Here is a 19,397-nt window from a genome sequence, read left to right as displayed (position 1 = left end):
TCTCCTCGAACACTTCAATTGACAACATAAAAACTTGCACTTGACAATAAATGAGGAAGTAAACAACCAAATAGCCTACTTAGACTTAAACCTATTCAACAAATAGAAATGGAAATATACAGAAAACCCACATCGACAGACATAACAATAAATAATAACTCATGCCACCCCAAAGAACAAAAATTAGCAGCAAACAAAAGTTTGATACACAGACTTGTCACACTACCCCTCGAAGAAAACGTTAAAAACAAAGCGTTAAATACTACATAACAAACTTCAACAAAAGAAAAGCAATCCGGATAATAAAGCCGAAAAAGAACAAAAATGGGTGACATTCACCTATACGGGAAATTACATACGAAAAATTACAAAACTCTTCAAAAACACCAACATTAAGATAGCCTTCAAAACAGCTCACTATACGTAAACTAGTAAATGAAAAACGAGAAACAAACCCCTATGAACAAAGTGGGATATACAAAATAATCTGCCAAAGCTGTCATAAAGTATACATCAGCCAAACTGGTAGAAATCTCACAAGGTACAAGGAACACATAAGAAACATAAGACTAAACAAAGACGAATCAGCATTTTCCCAACATATACTAAACAAACGCCATCAGTACGGACCGATGACAGTAATCATGGAAATGATTGAGAAAGCCAGAAAAGGAAGCATCATGAATATAAAAGAAAACTTCCATATATATCGCTTTAATAAGCTCAAAAAAACACATAAAGCAAAGTAGTAACCAACATAACATGTTCGACCGCATAGTACATCAGTACACGCTCATACTAATGTCACAGACACAGGAAGTATAAATACCGGGCACAAGATACCCTAGAGCCCTAAAAACATCAGTACACGCCCACACTAACGTCACAGACACAGGAAGTATAAATACGTGACACAACACACCCTAGAGCAGTAAAAACAACACAGCGCGCCACGAACAACCACAGGACGACATCAAAGGTAGGACGAAACAACAAAACTCCTTTTATAAAAAATATAACATAATAGGGTTGCTGAAATAATACAGTACCCACAATATATTTGCAGAACCTTCATCTCAAGAAAGACAGGCGGCACAAATTTGGCCTCCGTCAGGAGATGTGATAAGAGAGAGGACACCAACCTATTTGGTTTATAAATTCTAACTTAATAAAAAAAAAAACTTTTTTTTTAATATATCAAGGCAGCCGCTGTAGTTGTGAAAGCTTTGGATTTTGTATCCATTTGTGTATTGTCAGCATTGTATGTACATATACATATTTTAACACTCATAACACCTATTGTAATAGTAGTTTCCAAACTGTATCGATTTCCCTCTGATGATAGTCTCTAAGGACCGAAACATGCAAGGGCATGAAGAATTGAAATAAGAAAAATCTTCACCAGTCGCACTGGACGGAACTGTTTTATCTTTTTATAGTAAAAATAGTTGTTGCCTTCTACCGAGATCTCTATGCAGCCGTCGAAATTAAGTTTCTGCCTTTCTACGTTTGCATCCACATTTTATAACCAAGTATCTGATTATTCTTATCGGCAATTTAATATTTCTCTGCTTTCTGAAGAAACCAGTGGCTTCTACACCAAAAGGTTCCATCGATTTATGAGCGGGGTTTGGCTTACCTTTAGAATTTAAATTAAAAGCAAGATATCTGTGCTGGTATACTCGGTCTTCTCCCCATATTTATTGCTTTCTAAAACAGTAAATCAGATTGACTATCTTTCGTTCCAACTATTTCAGTGAGAAAGAAATTACTTTTAGGCATCATTTTACAGTATAAATATTGCTTGACAGTTTCCTACATTTCGTGTATCACTAACTTATTGAAGGTTTCTGAAGTTGTAGATTCGTTCATAATGCAACTGAGAGCCTATTAAAATCTCTTCGTCAGTCCGTCTGTAAGCATGCAACAACTCGAGAACCGCTGAAGGGATTTTCATTAAATTTTATATTGAAGACCTTAGCTAAAACTTCATCGTCATGTTGCAATGCTTGGTCAAAGTCGGGTAAGAACAAAGGACATGGATGTCTGCCTATCTCTAGTGTATGTTGGATCAGACGTTCTCCCAGCGGTGGCTATGAGGAGTTTTGTATTCTCGGACACAACCCCATTGCTGTAGACGCGTGTTTATAGGTCTGTTGCTTAGAAACGGCTTGCATAACTTCGTTGTTCTACTGCTGAGTGCGCGTTCATTTCCGCGAGAATCTGTTTACTGATCCGCTGTCTAGCAATGAACGTCTCCTCTGACTCCATTTCCGGTCTTAAGGCGTGATGTCACAATATGTATTGGGGGTTTTATGGCTGGGGTGGAGAGGGAGGAATGGTCCATATGTATGATGTTTTTCCGAACATTTGTCATTTATGTGTACGTGGGTGTTATACAACTTCGCACGTGTTGTGTAGTACAAATATTGTTGTTATGCTAGTACACGTTGTTGGTGGCGATGAACTCGTACTGCCTTGTTTTTGATGGTTGTGTTTTCTGACGTTCTGTGATAGACTCGCTTATCAGGTTCTTATTTGTTGCTCTATAGTAGTAAGCTTTTGCACACTGGAACAGTGTTCACGGCGCTGTCTCCTGGTTTCTTGTTGACGTGTAGTGTCGTTGCTTCTGCTAAAGTGGTGTTGTATCTGATTGTTTTGTTAGGAATGGATCCATTGCGACACGCATTCCAGTAATGAACTTGGATGTATTTTGTTGTTTATATACGCCTGATAGTGGTTGTAAAGCCCGAAACATGTAGCGAACTTAACACCTCAATGAATTAACAGATTTCATCGACAATTTTAGTATATCAGTTACTTAATAAAAGTATGCTTACTGAAGTCGGGATAGTGCAGTAAATATATCGACTGGCTGTGGGTTGGACGATCGAGGAGTCGGAGTTCGAGTCCCGGTAGGATCAAGAATTTTCTCTTCTCCACGTCGTCCAGACCGGCTCTGGGGTCCATTCAACCTCCTATCCAACGGGTACCGGGAGCTCTTTCCCTGAGAGTAAAGCGGCCGGGGCGTGAAGCTGACCACTCACCTCCAGCTAGTGCCGAGGTCAAGAAAATGTGGATCTATACATCCACTCCCCATACGCCTTTTTGGCGTAGTGCTTAATTAGTTAAGCACAGGGACAACTTTACCTTTTACCTTTAGTTTCTACTCGTCGAGAACCCTCTGGTTTACGTACATTTTACTTCCTGCAAGGGTGCTGCTCCTTCATCCTAAAAAGGTGACCCAACCATCACAATCGTTCTGCTTTGATCTCTTTCACTATATTTGATCCATGACATGATTTATAAAGTTCTTGGATATACCTTGATCTCCATATGCCATTTTCCTAAATTGGGCCATGAATTCTGCTTAGTTAGTTAGTTAGTTATTGGAGAGGGTGGGTTTCCCCATGCACTTAGACCTGTATTGGTCCATTGTGCTTCCCTCTATGATTTCTACCAGTCTCTATATACTACCGGTACTGGTGCTTACCATCAGTCCCGCCCAGCCAGCGAGACCGGCTCTACTAGCTGAGAGGTATCTATAATGCTTCCCCATCTACCAGAGGTATTAGAGACTGCTGTTGGGCAGGAAACGTCCGTAATTTGGCTCAGTGACCTCGTTTGGAGATATGAGGTTCTTTTACATGCCGTAAAGCTAGGACACGGGACCCACGGCTTAAAGTTCCTCCCGGAGGACTTGTTCCCTGAATTTTTCCGCCCTTAAAAATTCGACGACTTCCGCCGGGTATTTGAACCCGCGTACTACGAGTCATGAGGTGGGAACGTTACCTCTAGACTACGGAGGCCGCTATGAACTCTGCTTAATATCATTCTTAAAAGATTTGGATCATGTTGCTTTCTTTCCTTTCTAGGGTCCAGTTTTCACTTCTGTAAGTAACTATAGGCCTTACAGGCGTCCTTTATAGAGCACATTTCGTCTGTTTTACTAACTACCATGAACTTATTTCTTTAGGCCATAAAAATAATTCAATCTCTAGGAGTTCAGATATGATACAGGATCAGAGATTCCTCACTGAACGGTAGCTGGCTATCCTGAATATATTCTACTCATAATTACAAATGGATATAATTAAATCCTCTCCAAAAAGGGCACTTGTCAGTGGGAACAAGCTTTATAGAATGTACGTTAAAAACTGGTTTATGGTTATGATAAATGATATAAACTCCGTCTCAAGTGCAAACAATATATTTTGTGTCTTTGATCTTGCTCCCTACACTACATGTTTACATGTTTACATATAATATGGTTTATGGTTATATTTGAAGTCGAGTTTGATGTTCTCACGTCAGTGACTACGAACAGCATGATCATCTGTGGTAAAGCGGTGTTTATTTCGAAGAGAACCGGACGTTTCGGAGAAATATATACCTTTATTTTCAGGTTAAAAAAATTAAGTAGAGCAATTATGCTTGCTTTCTTTTCGACCCTCAACTGCAGGCAGTATGATTTTCCGAAAAGTCTCTAAATTCTACCAGTCTACACGACATCACATTCCGGGAGATAGTACTCTTCATAATCACTGCCGTGAGAAACCGAAATCTGGCATATGTAGAGTAAAATGATCCAGTTCCTTAATGCACTTTATGTCCGACACAACACCGATTTTCCCTCAGAATAAAATGTATTTCAGTTTTAGTTCAAAGATGACTCCATATTGGATCTTGGATTTATTGACCACTTGTTTGCACCACTCGGAACTACGAGTACACTCTACAGATCACTGACACACACAGACTAGTGTCCTCAGTCTATTACAGTATCCACAAGCCGTTTCCTCGCAACAGACTTATCAGAATAGTTATAATAGTCTCATTATAACTGCAGCACTCATATATATATATATCTTCTCTTCACAGCCCCACTCTTGCAACTAACTCTTTTCTTCACAGCCTCCCTTACAGAACTGAACTGAACTGCCAACCCTCAGCTGAGTGGGTCCCACACCAACCTTCTAGTCTTCTTTTCACAGGCTGACTTTCAGCTGATAACTGAAAACTGAACTCTCTCTCACGTCGATTCACTCGACTGAACTGTTGACCACTCTAACCCGCAACTAACTTGTTTCTTCAAACTGCCCTGCTTACATCTCGACGCGGACCACATAGAAAACACCGTTCTTCTATTTTTGCGTTGGTGTTCATTATCGCGGAAACGTGTTTACCGAACTGTTACTTAGAAACGTGTTGCATGATCCCATCATTCTGTTTTTGTGTACGCGTATGTTGCGGGCCTTACCTAACAACGGCCGCTCTTTACAGAGTCACTGCTTAGCAACGGGTCTATACGCCACAGTACATTAAAGAAACAAACACAGTACCAAGTCTACATATGATAACCATTGTGCGTTAAGGGTTACTTTTTCAGAAAAGGGAACCATTCTATGAAAGAATTATGCTCGTATAGAGCTGTGCAATGTACCTGTTAATGCCTTATGTCGTCTACTAATGACGCCTCTCCACGCATTCACAATTAAATCAGCACTTCCCAACTAAAAAACTGAAAATTCATGGTTCAAAATAAGCATCTTTTTTGTTAAATAATGAGACACTATTGTTAGCAGATCCATCTATAGGCAGACGTAAAACTACATGCCACGATAGTCTGATTGCTCACATTCCCAGGGGGAACCATTGGGATTTTATTGTGTAGAGAGAAAGGGGTTTCCAATATGTTGTCTCGATGAGGTGCAATGTCTGTACCGGTCTGTACTCTTGTGTAGCTCTGTCAGCAACAAGTCAGATAGGTAGTAAGTGAGCTTCAAGGTTAATGACTTTTATATCTATATAAAAATATGTCGATCAGAAGTTTCGCGATATTATTGTTCCATATAGCTATATATTGTTACAGGGATAGCTTTACTTACTTACTTACTACATTACTTGAATGCAACGACTGCGGTATATTTTAGTATGTCTATATTCATGTCTGCAAAGTTACACTAGTCCTCCGTGAGACTTGCACTGTCTTAAATCACATTTCCGTCGTAACTAGGTGTCTTCATAAACTTCTCACCTTCTTCGCATAGATACCTTACGCTGCAATATCACTTTTAAACTTCGAAAGTATCCTCACTATATTACTGCCGTCATTATTTCAGTATCTTTCGTAACTAACTGCTCAACTATATCCAACTCCACGGATCATTAACCAACAATAAAAACCCTTAACTCTCCAACCACGCTTTTATAACAACCAGGCAGCCCGGCGTCACAGCCCTGAGTGGTCTTAATTAAGAAAGTGTAACGGTTGGATTCTAATGCTGGGCGCCTCTCCCGCATTTGGTATCTAGCTACCAAGAGTGGTCCCCCCGAATACCCTTTTAACTAAAAGCACGACGGAAGATAATATGTATTTACAGCAAACCGATGATACTAAGGACAATGGTGGCGCCATGGAAAGGATACCAGGCTCAAGTGCAGCCTATGATCCTGTCTCCATGACCACCATTATCGCCAAAAGTCTAACGGAGGACGGTATGTAATGCAGACTAATGACACATGTGATCCCGGGAAGAACCCAGGCCTCAGGTAGATCTCTCATTCTCATGGGAATAATAAGTAGACTTGTCATAGTTAAGAGACTTTCTGGCGGTTTCAACACTTAACTTCTCTTAGGCCAAATTTCATATGTGTACGTTAGGCTATATTTGTCACTGGCAAAAAGGAAATCGATGTGTAGATTTCAAGCTTACGTCATTGTGTTAGGTCCACGATCTTAAGCTTTTATAACACATTGGTAACTATATGCCATATCACGTGGCATTGCTTCGTGCCATAGGATTTGGCAGTTTTAGTTGATTTCTTTCTATCTCAAGTTCGAAACTTAGTTCGGCCTCAGGATGACAGTAAATAATGATTTGGAAAAGGAACGGAAGCAGTCATGTCCTAATTGTATGGTACTCCTACGGAAGTTACCAATTTGAGATATAAGTATTTAAACTTTTAATGTAAAAGAGCTCCCCAACCTGATATATGTATCACAAATTTGTAACAGCTTTCATGAAATCTACAATTTTGCAATTCTTTATCAAAACTTTCGGAAGATAATTCAAGGATAAGCAACAGCTTGCCCACTATAGATACTTTTAAGTTATTCCTGTAAACTCTGGGACAAATTAGTTGTGAAATATGTGACTACGTAAGTTGCAACTCTATCTGCACGCATTTTAACGTTTCTGAATCACTAGGATCTGTTCATATCCATCGGAAATATTCCATATGGTGCCGTAAATATCTCTGAGGCTACGTCATGCCTTGAGTGCCCAACCTTGAGGTATGTTCAATAACACGTTCAATAGAGAAATTTCTTTTGCGAATAAAGTCTTCAAAATAAAATAGTTACTTCCGAGCGATGACATAACGGTGTACGTCACTATCTGATAATGACGCACACATGTAGATATTTTAAACACTTTATTTTTGTTTAATCCTCTGAAACTTAAAGAAATAACAAGAGAGAAGAGAAAGTGGAATAAAGAAAGAACTGAGTCGCTATTTTTACAGGAGAAGGGAAAATATTTTCCAGCTTTCGTCATTCCGGTGAAGGGAGACTGGAAATAAAGTGAAGGTTTGTGAAGATGGCTTTTCTACATTATGAGAGAAACGAAGTTGAGTGAAGTATTTATTGTGTTCGATCTGAATTTCGATATTAATTTTGGGAAGGCTACATCAGATTCAAATTTTGATTTAATATAGAGAAGCCACCACGTGAAGCATTCGGTGCAACATGGATTTGCTTACGTCAGCCCATACTCTGGGACAAGGGAAACCAAAGAAGACATTCAATAAGTTGGATGAAACATGGAATTTATTTAAATAATATTTAAATANATATAGGGGTTACGGAAGGTGCACAAGGTCTTGGTCACGCGTTTCAGATGCCACAATACTAAGGGACGACCTATACAGTACTTAGATTACTAACATCAATCTTACCTGAGGCATACACCACAGTAAATCCAATCTTGTGAGGCATTTTTCTCAAGTACAACACATTATAGTATAGTCAGTGCAGCTTGTATTTTATTCACCAATGAAGAGCAACCATAATAAAATCCGTCGTACACATCCGTATTCTTTTTATCTCAGAATAATAATTCGTAACCAGTCAAAAACGCTGCGGATTCGTTGCCGTTTGTCTTGGAAAGTCGATCAAATTCACAGCGGCATTCCATTTCACTCCAGAGAAACTCGAGCCTTGCGCTGAAGTAGAGGTATAGTCAGCCCAAATTTTGTTATCCCCCCTATCGGCCCTGACTCTCCGTACTTGTCTGTGGAAGTAAGTAAACGACAATCAAAACAAATGCCTGGTCACAATGGTGCGTTGATTCCCCTAAACCGTAACGTATTCATACTCTCTTCTGAATTCTAGAAAGTATTCTGCTCGTACAAGACAGTTCTTTTTCAAGTGACTATACTGGAGATCAATAATGAGATGTATTTGTTGTAGCTTCCGACCCATGGATTGTGGCGCCACTGAATGGAGGCAAAATGTACTAAATTCGATGTGTCCCGTAAATAGGCGAATGAAAGCTGAAAGTGGCATGCGTCAATCGCACATTCGTCTCCTGAACGTAATATATCTACTATTCCTTCAAATGACCATTGAATATCACATCTCCTTCTTAAGTGTTATGTAAATTATCTTGTCACTAACAAATTTTATTCTTCTAATTGTCGATATGAACCCCTTATGTAACATCTCGTCCAGAAGAATGTATAATCACCTGATATTCCAGTGCCACTCCTGTCCAATTTGACCTCCTGCACTACCACTAAATATATGTATTTAATTCTGTAAGCGATTTGATCCGGATAAATTTGTGAGAGATGCCTACAGACGCGTACAACAATCATCCCACAACTAATATCTTCCTGGTGGAGGGGAAGTTAAAACCTAACCTAACCAGACTCACAAAAGCTGAAGAATGCCACTGTTTCTCATCACTGTATTTTTCAATGTAAAAATAGGTCTTCTTTGTTGGTGAAAATGGATTTTCTTTCAGCGTATTTTTTGCCATCAAATGAATGCCGATAATTACTGTAAGTGAAGCTATACCTGTAACAGGTTGTGGAGGCACGTAGGGATGTCAGAGATCGAGGCTCCCACATTTTCTTGACAATCGGCTCACAGATGGCGGTGAGGTTGTCATCGTTACATGCCAGCAACCCTTTACCCCCAGGAAGATTTCTGGTACTCATTTCTGTTGAGACCAAGTCGACCCCAGGGCCGTAGTGGGGCTGGAAGAATTAGGTCAATTGAAAAACCCAATGACCTCATCCGGAATCGAACTCGCGACCTTTTGGCAATATTTTAAAGTATTTTTATTTTCAGAATCTATGCCTGGGAAGCATCCACAGAGAGTAGTTGAGTAAAATAGTGTTTGAAGGCTCTATTCAGAAATCAACAAGCTAGCCCTATTAGATGCATATAGATACATGTTATGACAGCAATGTAAATCTGTACAACCTCTTTAATTTACATCAAGATCATGAAACGTGTCTGAATAAACTCTACCCATAAGTGCTTCATACTAATTTCAAACAAAGAGAAATAATATATTGTTTCTGACAAATTAACACATTCTGATTAACACATAAAGGATAATGTAACTGTATATGAATTCAAACTCCACAGGTTAAAGTCTTTTCTTGTCACTATAATCCACAGAATATGCATACACACTTATGTATGTTTTCACTTGCCCATCAAGACAGTAGAAGTACTTATTCTTTGATGTCATTACTACTTCGGCATAAATTTGTTTCACTAATGGTATAGGTAAAATCAGTTACAGACAGTTTGTCTCCAGAGAGTTCCTCAAATTAGTGAAGCTGTACTCATAGGCTGCTCTGGACCAGTAAAGATGGTATTGCCTAAAAATGCATTAATAAAATCGCCATACATTTTAAAGTAATCCTCAGAAAATTACTTCTCATTTAAACATTCCCATTCTGAGGTTCATTTGTATTTATTTTTACTAAGGAATGACCTTGACTGTAATTTGATTGTGTGTAATAAATATGATTCATATATAAAACTAACTTCATGGAGCAGATCCCTTCTTGAGAAGTCGCCAATTGTGTAGCTACTCCAGAACTTCCCCATAATTTATGGAACCTGAAGGTTCATTATTGCGTTCACAAGAGTCCTCCACTAGTTACTGTTTTGAACCAGATAAATCCAATCCATACCACCCCATCCTATCTCTCTATGATTCATTTCGACATTATCCACCCACATATGTCTAAATCTCTTTCGTTCTGGGTTTCCCACTAATATCATATATGCATTCCTCTTCTTCTCCATTCGTGCTACATGTCCTGCCAATTTGATCCTCCTTGACTTCATCATTCTAATTATACTGAACTTTGGGTTTTCTTGGAGTCTATGAATAGCTTATGTACTGTCTCATTGTACTCCCATTTTCTCCCCAGTATCTGATGAATGCAAAATATCTGATGACTATATGATCTGTGACGTTGAAACCTCAATAATAATCCAAAATAATTTCATCTACATATGGACTTAACCTTGAGAGAAGAATATTGGATTAAGATTTGCATGACGTTGATAGCAATGATATCCCACAACAGCTAATACAGTCAGTTTTACTGACCTTCTTGTGAATTGGTACAATAATAGATTCCTTCCACTGATCAGGCAATTCTTCTTTATTCCAAATAGAGTTAATTAGCTCATGGATCTTAGAACACAATATTTCACCTCCTGCTTGGATTAGCCCATGTTAGGTGGGTCCCTTTTGATCACGGCATGGCGCGTACTCAGGTTATGGATGGAGGAAACACCCTCCAGATATGGAGGGAAGCTGTGAATATATTGATAAGCATTTGCAGACAGACAACTAGGGGTCATCCTCCAGCTTGGGGGTTTGGCGTGGGGCTAACAACTCCTCACCATAAAAAATAAGCTTGCTATGAAAATGCTCAAGAAGTCTCAGACCTGGACAGATTCTAAGGATAAACGACCTAGGCAAAAAAAAAATGGATATGAGATTTGGAACTTGGAATGTTAAAAGTACTTATATGTATAGGGCAGGTTCGCTCAGGGCAGTGGCAGAAGAAATCTCAGAATATAAGATAGGTTTAGCGGGAGTACAGGAGGTCAGATGGGACAGAGGTGACACCAAACCAGCAGGTGAATATACATTTTTCTATGGAAAGGGGAATGCAAATCATGAATTAGGTACAGGTCTTTTCGTACATAAGAGAATGGTATCAGCAGTTAAGAGGGTAGAATTCGTTAGTGATAGCATATCATATATAATACTAAAAGGTCGCTGGTGTGATATCATCATTCTGAATGTTCACACCTCAACTGAAGATAAAATTGATTATATTGACAGGATCTATGAAGAACTAGAACATGTATTTGATTAATTCCTGAAAAGCCATATGAAAATTTTGTTAGGATTTCAGTGTCAAAGTAGGTAGGGAAAACATTTTCAAACCAATGATTGGGAATGAGAGTTTGCACGAAATTAGAAATGATAATGGAATTAGAGTAGTAAACATTGCCACATTGAAAATCTTAGTCAAAAGTACTATGTTCCCATATCGTAACGTCCATATATTTGATCTGTTTCTTTCTTGTCTGTCACACTAATGTTATAAAAGAGTTAAATAGTTCCATTCAGTGTGACTGGTTAAGATTTTCTTATTTCAATTATTCATGCCATTACATGTTTCGGTCTTCAGAGTCCATCTTCAGAGGGACCTATTTACATCAACACAGTTAGAAGCCACTATTACAGCACATGTTCTAAAAGCTAAAATATATACATAGTACAATATAGCTGTAGTTGTAAAGACTTAAGATTTTACAGCAAATTGTATCTTATTTATATACCGGTACGCCACAGAGGCGGAGGATATCATCACCTCTCCGCCTGAACGAGACCCCTACACCACTCTGAGGACCGAGCTTGTGAGGCGGCTATCCCAGTCAACAGAGCAACGCATCCGGCAGCTCCTCACGGTCGAGAAAATTGGCGACCGTAAGCCGTTCCAGTTCCTGAGATACTTCAAGGGTCTCGAACCAGACGTGTCTGATAACGTCATCCGAAGCGTCTGGGCCAGCCGGCTACCCCGCAACGTACAGAGCTTCCTCGCCGGCCAGAACGAGAGCAACTTGGAGGTCGCAGCCCTCTGTGCGGACCGCGTCTCCCAGGTCGAAATCCAGCTGGCGCTCACTAGCGTTAGTCAACCTACGGACAATACCGCACTTCGGCAGGAGGTCGCTGACCTCTCCCGCCAAGTGGCTGCACTTAGCGCCGGACAGGACCGCCTCCACGCCCGCTTCAATGAGCTCGACCCCAACCGGAGAGACCGATGTCCCAGTTCCAAGGATTCCCGCCCCGCCTTCAACAGCCCCCAGCCGGGCAGCAGATCCCCCTCCCGTGGCGACACCACATCCTACCTGCTGGTACCATCGCCGCTTCGGCGCTCGGGCGCAAAATTGTACTTCGCCCTGCTCCTGCCGCCAGCAGGGAAACTGACGCAGCAGACATCACCGGCGGCACATGTCTGCGCTACGACAACAGGCCGCCTCTTCATAACGAACAAAGTCAGTAAACGGCAGTTCCTGGTCGACACGGGTTCAGACCTCTGTGTATACCCCCGCAGGCTCGTTCCTCGACGCAAGGAACGTACCAACTATGACCTGTGTGCAGCTAATGGCACTACCATCCACACATACGGATGGCTACCTCTCAGCCTCAACTTGGGCCTATGCCGAGACTTCACGTGGCCGTTCGTGGTGGCCTACGTCACGCATCCTATAATCGGCGTGGACTTCCTATCGCATTTCGGTCTCCTGTGGACTGTCTGAGCAACCGCATTCTGGACGGGGTCACAACGCTGTCAGCCCCGGCCTCAGAGGCCGACGCACTGATCCCCAGTGTAAAGACCATCAGCAACGACACACCGGTCGACAACCTCCTCACAGAGTTCTCTGACCTGACCCGCCCAGCCGGAGTCCAGCGCGAGATACGACACAATACCGTCCACCACATCAGGACTGTACCTGGCCCACCAGCAACCTGCCGACCACGGCGACTGGCACGGGACCGGCTGGCTATCGCAAAAGCCGGGTTCGACGCCATGTTGCGGGATGGTACAGCTCGCCGCTCAGAGAGTTTCTGGTCCTCGGCACTGCACATCGTGCCCAAGAAATACAACGATTGGCGTCCATGCGGCGATTACAGAGCGCTTAACTCCCGAACCATCCCTGATTGCTACCCTGTCCGCCATATCCACGACTACTCCCGCAAGTTTTTCGACTCTTCCGTCTTTTCCAAAATTGACCTGGTGAGAGCCTACAACCAAATCCCTGTCCACCCTGAAGACTTACAGAAGACCGCCATCACCACTCCATTCGGCCTTTTCGAATTCCCTTTCATGTCCTTCGGCCAGCGCAACGCCGCCCAGACCTTCCAGCCCTTCATGGACGACATTGTACGGGTACTCGACTTCTGCTTCGCGTACTTACACGACAGCCTTGTCTTCTCCCGGTCACTTGAAGAGCACGAACAACACCTACGTGCTCTCTTGAACCAACTCCAGAGGTACGGGATCATTATCAACCCGTCAAAGTGCGTCTTCAGAGCACCCGCGGTCACTTTTTTCTGGTACAAGGTGTCCGCCGAGGGTTCCGAACCTCTGGAAGACCGAGTGGCCCATCTCCAGGACTGCCCCCTCTCTGAAGACCGCCAGTCAGCTCCGAAGATTCCTAGGCATGCTGAACTTCTACAGGCGGTTTCTGCCCCACGCAGCGACTACGCAGGCACCACTGCACGACGTCCTTTCCGGTCCCAAGTCAAGGGCTCCCACCCTATCACTTGGACACCGGAGCTCCGCAAGGCATTCGAAGAGTGCAAGGCGAATTTGTCACGCGCCACTCTACTGGCCCACCCGCATCAATCCGCGCCACCTGCACTCGTCACAGATGCCTCCACGTCCGCCATGGGTTCCGTGCTACAACAACGCGTAAGGAACACCTGGCAGCCCCTGGCCTTCTTCTCAAAGAAACTCAACCCTGCCCAACAGAAGTTCAGAGCCTACGACCGCGAGCTACTGGCTATATACGAGGCAGTAAAACATTTCCGCCATATGCTGGAAGCGCGTTACTTCACCATCTTTACCGACCACAAGCCAATCACATACGCCTTCCTGCAGAAGAGGGATAAATGCTCACCCCGGCAGTTCAACCATCTAGACTTCGTCTCCCAGTTCACAACCGTCATCCGACACATCTCTGGATAGGACAACAACATCGACATCCCACAACTTCAAGAGTGTCCGCCAACCTGGAAGTAACTTAGTGAAGGAAGAGAATGGTGATCTGCTTGCAGATTCCTACATATTGAATAGGCTGGAGGAAAAAATGGGAGTACAATGAAACAGTACATCAGCTATTCATAGACTTCTACTAAGCCACTGATTCAGTTAGGAGGGAAGTATTGTACAATATTCTGATAGAGTTCGGGATACCCACGAAACATGTTAGCCTGATTAAAATGTGTTTAAGGGAAACATATGGTAAAGTCCATAAAGGTAAATATTTGTCTGATAATTTTCCTATCCAGAATGGTCTAAATGAATTTAATTTCTTGAGATTGAACCTCTCCGCATGAACTTTGTGCGTTATTTGTTTACTCTCTGCCAGTATCTGCCTAACCTTTTCCACCACTAGAAGGTGGTCAGTATCACAATTTGCTGCCCTGAGTGACTGGACATCAAGTACACTTTAATGCTGTCTCCTATCTAACAAAAATCCAATTAAATTTGTGAATTTTATGTCATAGGAATATTGTACTTTTGACAGTAAGATTTTTGGATGTGGCAAAATTTACTCCATTATTATCACTAAATTTGTGAAAACACTCATTCTCAAATGTTGGCATAAATATCTCCTAACAAAATTTTATACTGTATGTAGAGAATTTATCGAATACGCGTTCTAGTTCTTTCGTAGAACCTGCCCTTCACATCGTCTATTTTATTCTCTGTTGGGGCATGAACATTCAGAACAATATCTCACCCGATTCGCTTGCATTATGTATGATATCCTATCACTGACAAACTCTGTCCTCTTAACAGCTGATATGATTTCCTTATGTACGATAGAACCTGTACCAAATTCACAATTCTCATTCCCCTTTACATAGGAAAATGTATATTCGCTTCCTGGCTCAGTAGCACCACTCTCCTGTCTGACCTCCTGTGCTCCTACTAAATTTTACTTATAGTTTGATATTTCTTTTGAAACTGTCATGAGAGAATCTTCCATGTACAGATTTATAGACTTCTTATATTCCGTTTACCAAATCTCATGTCCATTTTCTTTAGCTTAGGTCGTTTGGCCAAAGAATTCGTCATGTTATGAGGGCCTTTGTGACGCATCGTAACAAGATTATTTTTTTACGGCGAGGAATTGTTAGCCCTACGCCCAATCTCCAAGCTGGAGGACCACCCCTTGTCTGCTGTCCGCGACTGTTTATTCAAGTATATTCGTAGGTATCCTTCATATCTAGAAGCGGTCTACCCCATCCGTAACCTGAAGACGCGCCATGCCGTGGTTGAAAACACATTGCAAAGGACCCACCCAATATAGGGCTTTGCCTTTTAGATTTAGTAATTCGTGCGACTTACAGAGCCACCGTATTTATCAATGTTACTGTGTAGCATGCAGTCGAAGACTTCTTTGGTCGATGACGGTCGATAGCACTTAGTAATCCATGGTGCTGTGGCAATGACGTCAGTAACGTCAGGAATCAGTGTTGTTTACGGTTGGAAATTCGGGATTTCGGGATTTGCAAGGTTCGGAAGTGTACCCAAGGTAGATTCCGTTTTGACGAATTATTACATGTGGTATTTGATGTGTTATTTTAGCTACAGATGCTTGGATTACGAGACTTATTTCTTATCGTAATTAACCAGTGTACATGACATGTAAATAAAATTATCGTTATAACAATGTTTGACATTTGGAAGTGATGTCGTTTTGTACGCTGATAGGTTAGGTTCGTTTCATGTTTGCGAAATTAGTGATGAAATACCAGTTAATTGTTTTACCAATATGTACATTGTGTACTCGATTTCTTATTTCGTGATCCTCTTTTTGGGGGGGGGCGGGTGGAGGTTAATTTAACAGTATTGTACTTACTCATGGAGCTGAGCCCTTCTGGAGGAGGTGCTAATTCTGCAGCTACTCAAGAATTTCCCAGCATTTTATGGAACCTCAAGGTTCATTACCGTGTTCACAAGAGCCCTCCACTGGTCCCTATCATGAGCCAGATCAGTCCAATCAATACCATCCCATCCTATCTCTCTAAGATCCATTTTAATATTGTCCACCCACCTACACCTTGGTCTTCCCTGTGGTCTCTTTCCTTCTGGTTTTCCCACCAATATCCTATAGGCATTCCTGGTCTCCCCCATTCGTTCTACATGACCTGCTCACCTCATCCTCCTTGACTTGATCATTCTAATTATACTTGGAGAAGAGTACAAGCTATGAAGCTCCTCATTATGCAGTTTTCTCCAACCTCCTGTCACTTCATCTCTCTTCGGTCCAAATATTCTCCTCAACACCCTGTTCTCAAACACCCTCAGTCTATGTTCCTCCCTTAATGTTAGAGACCAAGTTTCACACCCATACAGAACAACAGGCAAAATTATAGTTTTGTATATTCCAATTTTTATGTTTTTGGACAGCAGACGAGAAGACAAAAGTTTCTGGACTGAATGATAGCAAGCATTACCTGAGTTCAATCTCCTCTTAATTTCCTCCTGAATCAGGTTTGTATGAAGTTGATAGCAGTGATATCCGTCGGTAATTACTACAGTCAGTTTTGTCACCCTTCTTGTGAACTGGTACAATAATAGACTCCTTCCACTGATCAGGCAATTTTTCCTTATGCCAAATAGAAGTAATTAGACTGTGAATCTTAGAATGTAACTTTTCACCACCTGCTTGAATAAGTTCTGCTGGAATTTGATCACTACTTGGTGATTTATACCATTTCAATTTTGCAATAGCACCTTCAACCTCAGAAGGTCTAGGATCAGGTACTAACGGCTCAGCTATATGGATTTCTGTCTGCCTAACATCACTGACCCTATGTGCATTCAAGAACTGAGAGAAGTAGTTCCTCCACCTATTCAAAATGTTGTGGGAATCTGCAAGCAGATCACCATTCTCATCCTTCACTAAGTTACTGCTAGGCTGCTAACCCCTCTTAAAGTCATTATTTCTCTGTACAGGTCGCTAATGTTCTCGTTCTTACTGTTCATTGCAAGCTCATCAATTTTGTCTTTCAGATTCCCTCTTTTTGTTCCTGAAATGCCTGCTGGTTTCACATCTTATATTCAGATTATCCCCATTTAACTCGCATGGATCCTGTCACAATTGCAGTTTGGCCTGTTTTCTTTGATCTAATAATTTTGAGCATCCTCCATCGAACCATGACTTATGCTTCGGTTCATAATAACCTAGACTCTCTCTGTCAGACATTTTTTCTGTTCTCTCTAATAGTTTCCAAAACTTTATTAACATCCACCTCAGTTTCCAAGTTTTCCAAAGCCGCAAACCTATTTGAGATATCAACACAATATTGCTCTTTACCCTCTACCTCATTTAATTTCTTGAGATTCAACCTCTCCATTTGAACTCTGTGTGTTGTTCGTTTGCTTACTGCCAGTCTCTCCCTAACCTTTGCCACCACCACTTAATGGTCAGTATCACAATCTGCTGCCCTGAATGATCCGACATCAAGTATACTTGAGTGCCGTCTCCTGTCTATCAAAATATGGTCTATTTGATTATGTATCTTCCCATCAGGAGATGTCCAAGTAAATTTATGGATGTGGGAGAGTAAGCTTTTTTGATGTGGCAAAGTTTACTACTCTTAACTCCATTATCATTACTGATTTCATGCAAACTTTCATTCCCAATCGTTGGTTTGAAAATGTCTTCCCTCTCTACTTTAGCATAGAAATCTCCTAACAAAATTTTCATAGAGTACTTCAGGAATTTATCAAATACATGTTCTAGTTCTTCATAGAATCTGTCCTTTAGTCATCAATTTTGTCTTCTGTTGGGGCATGAACATTCATAACAATGATATCACACCAGCGACCTTTTAGTATTATGTATAATATCCTATCACTAATGAACTCTACCCTCTTTAACTGCTGATATGATTCTCTTATGTACAAAAGAAACCTGTACCTAATTCATGATTTTCATTCCCCTTTCCATAGAAAAATGTATAGTCTCCTGCTGGTGCAATGCCACTTCCATCCCATCTGTCCTCCTGTACTCCTGCCAAATCTAACATATTTTAAGATTTCTTCTGCCACTGCCCTGAGCGAACCTGCCCTATACAAACTCCGAACATTCTAAGTGCCAAATCTCATATCCATTTTCTTTAGTTTAGGTCGTTTATCCAAGGAATCTGTCCAGGTCCAGGTCCAAGGCTTTGTGTTCATTTTTGTAACAAAGTAATTTTTTACAGTGAGGAGTTGTAAGCCCCACGCCCAATCCCCAAGCTGGAGGGCCACCCCTTGTCGGCTGTGCACGACTGCTTATTCATATATTCACAGCTTCCCTCCAGATCTGGAGGGCGTTTCCTCCATCCACAACCTGAGGACGCACCATGCCGTGGTGACAAGGGACCCACCTAACATGGAATTTAACAGTTGATGGCCAAAATCTTGAGAGGGTTGTAATTGCAGTCTGCATTCTGAAATGTGACAGGTTAACACATAAGAACTTTAGTGGCCATTGAAGTTTCTATGTATTAGTAGTAAAAAAGCTCACTTCCTTAATTAAAGTTTGAATATATTGGCATGTCACAAAATATGAAATGTGAAGTTAAGACCATGAGAAACATAGGTAGTAGTATTATTTAAACATTTTTAAAACCAAAATGTCAGGCAGATCCTGAAGGGTTCTGACGTTGGTGTATAACACTCGGGATTACAGAGTTTTCAGACCTTGTCCATCGTCTGGTATTCTAAAGAACACAACATTTTGGAAACTGGATGGGTTTCCATCCTCAGGTGGAGAGGGAAACACCTATTCTATTGAGCCGGTTAGAAAGAGTTAACTTCATTCACTGGACAACCTATGTCACTATAACAACACCTATGTAATTATACATGTAATACAAGGTGGTTCAAATATGACCAGGACTGATTTTTTTTTTAAACCATAATTGCCAAACACTTACTTGCCATGTCAGTCTTCAACGTACTGCCCTCAGGAGTCAACACATTTTTTCCAACGTTCTGGAAGCATCCTGATGCCCTTTTCAAAATAGGCTTGTGGTTGGCGGTGTATCCACTCC

General features: G+C 41.4%; 3 protein-coding genes across 10 annotated transcripts in view; 2 read left to right on the top strand and 1 right to left on the bottom strand.

Moving 5' to 3' along the window:
• The window catches only part of LOC111872099 (centrosomal protein of 104 kDa), a 63,115-nt gene extending 54,771 nt beyond the window's left edge, over positions 1 to 8,344 (bottom strand). The window contains exon 1 of the mRNA XM_023865653.2: positions 7,960 to 8,344. Within this exon, the coding sequence (XP_023721421.1) occupies positions 7,960 to 7,999 (40 nt within the window). The 5' untranslated portion in view covers positions 8,000 to 8,344. The remainder of the gene's footprint in view (positions 1 to 7,959) is intronic.
• The window catches only part of LOC111872103 (NF-kappa-B inhibitor-interacting Ras-like protein), a 148,359-nt gene continuing 129,911 nt past the window's right edge, over positions 950 to 19,397 (top strand). For 6 of the 8 annotated variants that reach the window (XR_002844173.2, XM_023865666.2, XM_023865670.2 and 3 more), the window contains exon 1: positions 15,802 to 15,883. The gene's annotated coding sequence lies outside the window, so the exon portion shown is untranslated. Of the gene's footprint in view, positions 980 to 15,776; positions 15,884 to 19,397 lie in introns of those variants that run through there. The other 2 variants (XM_023865664.1, XM_023865663.2) reach the window with 2 other exon arrangements.
• LOC111872115 lies at positions 11,071 to 12,874 on the top strand. The gene is made up of 2 exons (XM_023865691.1): positions 11,071 to 11,182; positions 11,907 to 12,874. The coding sequence occupies exons 1-2, from the start codon at positions 11,071 to 11,073 to the stop codon at positions 12,872 to 12,874; spliced, it is 1,080 nt and encodes a 359-aa protein (XP_023721459.1).

This window comes from Cryptotermes secundus, unplaced genomic scaffold, assembly GCF_002891405.2.
Source record: "Cryptotermes secundus unplaced genomic scaffold, Csec_1.0 scaffold417, whole genome shotgun sequence".
Taxonomy (NCBI): domain Eukaryota; kingdom Metazoa; phylum Arthropoda; class Insecta; order Blattodea; family Kalotermitidae; genus Cryptotermes; species Cryptotermes secundus.
The sequence above is the reverse complement of the archived record's forward strand: the minus strand, read 5'-3'. Positions and strand labels throughout refer to the sequence as shown.

Coding starts and splice junctions, on each gene's coding strand:
- LOC111872115 (XM_023865691.1), top strand. CDS start 11,071: ATGTATAGGGCAGGTTCGCTCAGGGCAGTGGCAGAAGAAATCTCAGAA. Junction 11,183..11,906: donor AGGTGACACCAAACCAGCAG/GTGAATATACAT, acceptor GGTACGCCACAG/AGGCGGAGGATATCATCACC.